General features: G+C 43.6%; 1 protein-coding gene across 4 annotated transcripts in view; it reads left to right on the forward strand.

The window, feature by feature from the left end:
* The window catches only part of LOC132200328 (leucine-rich repeat-containing protein 24), a 188,953-nt gene extending 180,778 nt beyond the window's left edge, over positions 1 to 8,175 (forward strand). For all 4 annotated transcript variants that reach the window (XM_059625720.1, XM_059625721.1, XM_059625718.1 and 1 more), the window contains 2 exons: positions 4,684 to 6,307; positions 6,699 to 8,175. In XM_059625720.1, coding sequence (XP_059481703.1) covers positions 4,762 to 6,307; positions 6,699 to 7,510 — 2,358 coding nt within the window. In that variant the 5' untranslated portion in view covers positions 4,684 to 4,761 and the 3' untranslated portion in view covers positions 7,511 to 8,175. The remainder of the gene's footprint in view (positions 1 to 4,683; positions 6,308 to 6,698) is intronic.
* The last annotated feature ends 217 nt before the right edge of the window (positions 8,176 to 8,392 follow it).

Genomic DNA, 8,392 nt, shown 5'->3' on the forward strand with positions numbered 1-8,392 from the left:
TGATCTCCTCGGGCGACAATTTCTTCAATCAAATTTAGTTGAATAAAAAAAAGCTTATTTCAAAAAATTGAAGCATTTCAACAAAAGGCTAGGCTCAGTCATAATTTTAGATCACCCTTTCAGTGAATATATCCTAATTAATTTAATAAGGGTAAAATAACAAAAATTCAAATAAAATGTTTGAATGCCTTGATTGATAAATTTGAAAGTTCTTTTCAGAAGCAGAAACTTGTTGCAAAATTTAAATTAGAAATTCAATGTAATAGCATATTTTGTATACATTGGAGATTTTGCCAATTTAGCGTTAGTTTTTTCGTTGTAAAAGGGACTTTTTTAAAGCCCTCCATCTCCGGGAAAATCATTTGATATGAGCTGAAAGTAAGATTTTTTTGCTCTAACTGTAAGCTCAATATTGAGAGAGACTTGCAAGATATATTTGTATTGCGAGCGTCGGGTCGTACATAAAAAGTTGAAATCGGCGGCGGTAAACCTCAGCAGCTTACGTTTGCTGTGCTCAAAAGCGCTATTTTCGGCACGGAGCGTCAAATTTTGAACTATATATCCGGGCTGTCTGTGCGGCAAAGCAAACTTTGACGGTACTTCGTCATTAGAAATTTCAATCGCAAGGTGTTCTGTTTCGCTTCAAGTAGGTTTGCTCTCGGCTAAGCAAGCTGACGGGGAAGCATCGTCGGTTTGAATTATTAAGCGCGCAACACACTGCAGAGCTGGCTGACGAAACAAACGAATTATTCATTGCAAATTAAGCGAGAGTTTAATCAAGCGAAAAATAAAGCAAGAAGCGCCGCGTTTCATTAGCCTGGCAACCGATTTCGCTCCAGTTTAACTCACTCTCTCGCGGGGCTGCCAAAGAGAAATGAGATGAATTAGGGAGCGAAGCGAGGCGGCGCGAAAAATAAATAAACGTACAAAACACACCAGCTGAGACCACGAGCAGAACAAATGGGCCGATTTGCTTGCTAGAAAAGTATACATACCACCACAACCACCAACGTGAAGTAAAAAAAGAAATAAGTTTAGCCGTTTAATCTCTCGGTACAAGCGCGGCTGCTACAAATTGGAAATGAGAAGCAGAGAGGAAAAATTAATTTGCAAGCTAACGAGTTACTCTCGGTTCCAGACTCAGTTTATCTCTCACTCAATGTAATGGAAAATTTTTTTCTCTAGTATTTTTTTTATTCATAATATTTAATCATACATATGAACAAATAAATGAAGACTGCCATTATGGCGCAAAGATGAAATATAGTTCTGAGCTCTTGATAAATTGTCGCCTCTGCCTCTCAGTATATTTATATAGTATTTAAAAATAATAACAACTTAACAATTTTTTTCAATTAATTTCAGTCAGCATGATTTTTTTTACATAAATTGCCGGATTTTATAAAAAAAAAACTAATATTATGTTAAATGCTTAAAATTTTAATAACAAATAAAATGATAAAAATTTAAAAGTGAAATTTGCAGATATTTAAGGGAATTTTTTTTAAATATAATGGAACTTTTTTAAATGCTCAATTTTACTATCATTTTATTAAAAGCAGTCCTTCACTCATTTACGGACATTTCAGCGATCAATTTCGCATGCAATGAGCGTCGGTGGTGCAGCAGGGTGCACCGGAACGTGCTCACGTCGGGTTGAGCTCTTAATTACATTAACACGGCCGATCGCGTGGCCGCCGATTCGATTTTAAGCCTGGCATTTGTAATGAACATTCTGTCGGTCGCAGCAGGTGGCGTTTATCATAATCAGATAACGAAATTCGAGGTTGAGATTTTCCGCTAATGCCCTCGAGAAATTATAAAAATCATGAGAAATGCAATTTTATTTATGCACACCGACAAGAAATCTGATAAAAGAAAAACTGTCACGAGAGGGGCATTTATTACTGCGACGTGTGCGGCGGTGGCCGCTCGAACCGTAAACAATATCACGTTACGCATTTCGCTCATTACAATAATAAATAAGCCGGGCTGATTACGCCGAGAGTTCGTGCTTGTGAACCGCATCCTCGCATGTTTTCTCACACTTTATACAAGAAGTTTTATTTAAAATAGAAAAGAATTATTTCTCGCATGTTATGAACTGGGTCACGTATTTTGTTGCACGGAAAAGAAAATAGCAGAACGTTCAAACTTTTTTTATATTTTGAAAAAGTAAATCAGATTTTCACTAATGTTTTGAATTAAATGAAATAAATCTCTTTTAATTTTTTATTTATGAAAGTCTCATAATTAAAAAAAAAAATTTCAATTCTATATTTTTATCGATTCTCTGTCATTGTCAAAAAGTTTCTGCTTGATGGAGAGACAAGCAGAGCTAACCGAATTGAGAAGCGAAATTGAGTGCAATTGGCCTGGAGCTCAGCATCCAGCAGCTCGTCTCCTCTTCTCCGGCGCAGGGCATTATCTTATGTACACACAATAGCAGCTCATTTGTCATCCCGGCCGGCGTCATCTTAAAACCATATTGACTATAATAAGCAAGGCTGATATCACACAGCGGCAGTCGAGCCAAGCAAAGTGTGATAGATGTTCCATCGGCGGGCGAGGTGTCTCCCAGATGAACCATCACTCCAACCCCGACGTCTAATGAAAATTACGCTCTCCACTTTTTTTACCATCCGTCTTCCTCTCCAGCCGCTCTCCAGAATTATAAATGAAGCAATAAACAAGATAATGGGATGGAAAATTATTAATTAACCGTCCTTATAAGGAGACACAGACGTAGGGAGAGCGCAGGCGTCTTTCGTTCGACTCGTCAGATTTTAATCTTTTAATTAATGGAGTCATTCCGAGATGCGGTTGATTGAACCTGGTTGGGAATTAAACTCGTAAAGTCAAAACAAATCTGTTACATAAAATAATGAATTGAAGACATTTTCATATTAAAATCTTTCAATTGTCAATTATTAATGATAACTTAAAATTTAAATAAATCATAGAATAAAAAAATGTTTTGTAAATACAAAAAATTTTTGTTGCAAAATAAATCAATTGCATTATTGGTTTTTCTTCTTCTTTGAATAATTTTATTTTAGATCAAGTTCGGTTTTTTTCTTCCGCACCAGGAACTATTTTGCCTAATTTATTTCTAATTTTGTTTACAAATCCGCTCACATATATCAGCGTGTCAGGGGCCATTAACTTGATTTACGCCGATTTGATAAAAATAAACTGCGAGAGAAGCTGAAACGGCCCCTTCGGCGTGCACGCGGCAGTATATTTTTCACTCGCGCGCATTATGACTTATTAGACTGCAATGCCGCGGCGAACCAACACACACACGAGCCGAGTGTGTCTGCAGCGCGCAGTGATACATCAGACTTGTCGACGCTCTGCCCCTGCGTGCCATTATGCAAACACACGCTGCGCCAACGCACAGCACCGGGAAATGAATGATGTTGCCGTTGACTTGCTGAATGACGGTTATTTCTTATCTCTCTGACTCTGATATGAGAGAAAAGCCCATCTCGAGGAAGTGGCTGGCACTTTTCAAATGAACTGGATATTATCCTAATATTGAAGTTTTAGATGGAAAGCTAGGCTACAAAAATTCGGAAAATTTTCAAATAATATGAAATTAAAATAAATTATAATAAATGAAAATAGTAAAACATTTAAGAATTAAAATTCCAATATAAATTATCTTTATTGTGCCTGGGAAAATGAAACGTTAGAAGAATTGATTGACGGAAAAGCCGAGTGCAATTTAAAAAGCCACCATTCTCTCTCCGGATTTAAACGAGAGAGCGAGAGATATGGAGCGACTAATTTATATTAAAAGCACTGTGCAATTATACACACAACACGCTCAGAGCAATAATCTGGCGGAAAAAATAACCAGCTCTCATGGGTGGGCGGAAAAAACGAGCTCTGCGGATAATAGGCTGCACTCTCGAGATGATTAATTTAGCAGGAGAGCCGCTCGTCATTTATGCACGGCAAATTTAGAAGCGCAAACAGCATCAGTCGAGAGATGATGCAGTTGAAATTCGGGTCGTGCATTTGTGCCTGGCATTGTTGAGGTCCATTAGGATAAAGAGACTCGTCAGAACGATAATTTGTATTAATTAGCGGCCGCCACGAATGCTGGTGGGAATAATGCTGCTCGATATGCCATCGGCCGTCGGTTAACTAAGCCAATTACAAATATTTAGCGAGCCCATTGATGTGTGTTAATTTGCGACTCTGCTTGGTTTTGATATAATAATTTCGCGCTGTGTGTGCCGAATGTGTTCGAGTACATATTGCATCGATCGCTCGCTCGCCAGCCGGCAAAGAGCTCGTTTTCATCATCATTTCGATACACGCAAAACACGGCTTTTGATGTCGCACGCTTTTTGTTCCCACTCGTTTCGCACTCAAAATGGCTGCTGATAATGGGCAATATTGATAATATTTGCTTTTCAATTATTAATGAAATTCAATTCCGTTTAGCTCAAGTTTTTGTTGGATTCATCAATGCGCGTTTTTAAGTTAAAAATATATTTTTAGGTTATTTTTTAAATAAATTGCCTGATAGAGTTAGTAAAAAAAATCTTTAAAATATTTACAAATTATGAAAATTGAAACTGGGCGAATCTCAATTAATCAATTAAACCTGATTTGTATTATTTAACTCATTAATTACAGTTTTAATATAATTATTATTTTATTTTTCAGATGGCGCTGTGAGTCGGAACTGCTTTTAAGGACCAAGAGGACGATGTTGACGCCAAGGTGAGCGTCTCAACCCTAACGATGCCACCACCGAGCAGAGGCTTGGCCACGCGATGGTCATTGGCATCGCTGCTGTTGCTGCTCCTCTTGGTGCAGCTGACGGCGAGCAGTGAAGACTGGTCGGCTGGCTGCGAAGCCGCAGGATGCAATTGCCGCTGGTCCCATGGCAAGAAAGCGGCCGACTGCGAGCGAATCTATGCCATTCCGCAGCTCAGCCAGGAGATCCAGGTGCTCAACATCTCGTTCAACGAGCTCACGTACATCCCGAAGAACGCCTTTCGTGACGTCGGCCTCGTGAACCTGCACAAATTGTTCATGAAAGGCTGCAACATCACGAGCATCGACCCTGGCGCCTTCAACGGCTTGGAAATCGTGATTGAGATTGACCTGTCTCTCAACGACATCAAGAAGCTGGACTCGCGCACGTTTCAAGAGAACTACCGACTCCGACTGCTCTACCTGAACCACAATCCAATTGAGAAGTTGGAGGACGGACTCTTCTCAAACCACACCTATTTGCAAACGGTAGAGTTGGACAACAACCGCATCAACCAGATCGGCCCGAAGACCTTCGCCAACACGCCCAACTTGCAAAGACTCAAACTTGAGGGAAACCGGCTGACCTATCTGAGGCTCAACACCGTCTCGCAGATGAGCAAGCTCAAGAGCCTGGTGCTGGCCAACAACCCGTGGCGCTGCGACTGCAAGCTGCGGCCACTTCGAGACTGGGTGGAGGAACGCAAGCTTAACTCGCAGCCCACGCGCTGCCAAGAGCCGGACAGACTGAAGGACAAGCTTTGGAGTGACATCGGCAGCGATGAATTCGCGTGTCCGCCGCGACTAGTGCTGCCATCTGCCTCGGTAGCGGCTACGGCCGGTGCCAACGTGACCATAGGTTGCAGGGCCTCAGGAGACCCGCCTCCCAAAATTCAATGGGTCTTGAACTCCCTGGTCTTGGGCAACGCATCCAGGGGCTCCCACTCGGGCTACCAACAGCACTATGTGGTTCACACAGGCGAGTCCCGCGGCCATATTGGTGACTTGTGGACTTGGGCCAACCTGACGGTGATCAACGTTCGCACTTACGATGCAGGCAAGTACTCTTGCGCCGCCACCAACCCTGGCGGAGTCGACGAGGCCTACCTGCAGCTGGGAGTCCGTGACGCCTCCGGCGGTTTCATCAACACCGCACAGGGCAGCGAACTCTACATTTGGTTGGTGTCCCTGTTGGTGGCGGCGTTGGTGTTGCTCGTCTGCGTCATGACGCTGTGTTTCTGTCTGTGCCGAAGAAGGGCCAGACGGAATCATCACCAAAGGGCGCAGATGCTCAAGAAGCACCACGAGCAGATGAACGGCGACGCCTTCGGCGGCGCCGGCGGCGACGACGAGCAGGAGAAGGCGCTGATCACCAAAATCAACCCACTGCAGAAGCCGCCGCGACGAATCGAATCAGCGCAGTCGTCCGTCAACGGCAGCCAGACCACAGACCTGAATCGCTCGCACATGATCGAGGACGGCGTCGCCACCGGAAATGGCGGCACCACCCTGCGAACGCGCACCTCTGAAGGTCGGTACTATTGCCCGTCGCTGCTATTCTACTGTGACCAGCCTCGCTATGAGACTTCTAACCTCTAATTGACTGATCAAAGCGCTTTTAATTCTCTTTAATTTTTCTCTTTATTTTCTATAATTTCTTTTTGTCTTTATTAATATTATTTTTGGTATAATTTATTTTACTTTTCTTTATGTTTGTTGTTTTTGTGTTAATTGCGGTGATGGTGGTGGCAAAATTGCGAACTAATATGCGTGGTAACTTTGGTGGCGGTGCCGCTGCTGCTTTTGTACTAACAGATGCATGTCCTGCTGCTCGCTCGTGGTTGGTTTGTTGGCTCGGCTTGATTGTAGACCTGCCAAACTCGAGACTCATCCGGCGATCGCCATTTTTTCTCTCTCCCTAGGCGCGCCTTCGTACGACTCGCTGCTGGACGCTGACGAATTCACGCCATCCAAGAGCTCAACGGCGACTCCACTGCGACCGACCGGCCGACCTGACTTGCTGGCCTTTCAACCCCGACACGATTCTCCGGCAGGAAGTTCCACCTCGACGGCACCAGACAGCACGAGGCTGCCACCGCAGCCCATCAGCGGCCTCATCCTCCAGCCGGCGCCGCACCTGACCGGCTTCGGAACTCTGCCCTACGCTCGGTCGCAGTCGCCCTTCACGATGCACCCCATGATGGGCTCCTGCGGCTCTCTGCCCATCGTGACCAACCGCCAGGGCTACGTGACCATCCCTCGCCGCCCCCGGGCGCCCAGCTGGGCAGCGCCCCCTCGTGTCGGCGACCCCTTGCTTCGGATGGAGCCCATTTACGACAACCTCGGACGCCGCACCACCGTCGACGGCAGCTCTAACGTCTCGTTGAACAGTCCGACCGCAAGAGTGGCCACGCCCACCCGGAACCTGGTCCGCCCGCTTCCGGCAACACCCGTTGCTACTCTTCCGAAGTACTACGCGCCGATCGTGGAGGCCGAGACGTCGCCGCAACCTGCCAGACGCACCTCTCCAGAGGGTGACGACAAGAGAAGCAGTGTTGCCGCGAGCAGCACCACCGAGGAGGCGCCTCTGCTGCCAATTGTGGAGACACCGAAGAAGAAGGTCCCTCCGAAAGTGCCACCGAAACCTGCAAAGCGCAAGGTGACTCCTGCGGCGAGTGGCACGGAACCGCTGTACGAAGACGCCGAAGAGGGCGAAGACGGAACCGAAGTGTAAACAGTGCCTTATCTAATCCTAAAGACGAATTGAAAATATTCAAAAGTATATTTTTCACCGCTATCACCCACGACGACCACGATTCTATCAAATTTTCAGTCACAACGATTTCTTATTATTATTATTATTTTTTTTTTAATTTGTTGGATTTTATTTATTTGTACGAGGTCAGACGGGCGTTTTTTGCAAATCTGACCTCGATTAGTTTTATTATATTGATTTTGTGCCATGGGGCTTCCATCAGAAGAGCATTTCAATTGCGCACAGACCATTCGCTATTTTTTCTCTCACCCGCGACTGCCGCCGAGAAATAAAAAGACGCTTCAGACTAGTGTGAGGAAGGAAGAAAAACGCGAGGCCCAAAAACTGAACGAAAACGACTTGTTGTAAAAATATAAATTTCCAAGTGCTGCTGTAATTTCTCTGTGACATGTGTGTACTACGATGTGGTTGGTGGCGAATGAAACGACATTTTCGTGCAAGTGCTCCATAAAAATATATATATTAATATATTTGATCCAAGTTGTTGAATGTGAACGGCTTTATATTATATTGAGAGAGAGAAAGAAGAAATTTAACAAGCATTATTATACATAACACAAAAGACACGAGAGTCTATCCTTAAAAATTATAAAAAAAAAATACAGCATTATTAAATAAAAAGAGGTGAAAAAAGAAGAAGAAAAAAAATACTACAGCTCCTTCGTAATTTGTACATACAAACTAACCGCAGAAACAAATGCTATTTTATTACAACTGTAATTAATTATTATTATTAATTGTTAATTATTGTATCGTTCCTTTTCGTTCATGATGAATCCCATTTCCGAATATGCAGAAACAATAATTATTAAAATGGTGTAGGTGCACCTATGTTGTACA

Source organism: Neocloeon triangulifer, unplaced genomic scaffold (assembly GCF_031216515.1).
Source record: "Neocloeon triangulifer isolate White Clay Creek 2 clone unplaced genomic scaffold, ASM3121651v1 ptg000014l, whole genome shotgun sequence".
Classification (NCBI taxonomy): domain Eukaryota; kingdom Metazoa; phylum Arthropoda; class Insecta; order Ephemeroptera; family Baetidae; genus Neocloeon; species Neocloeon triangulifer.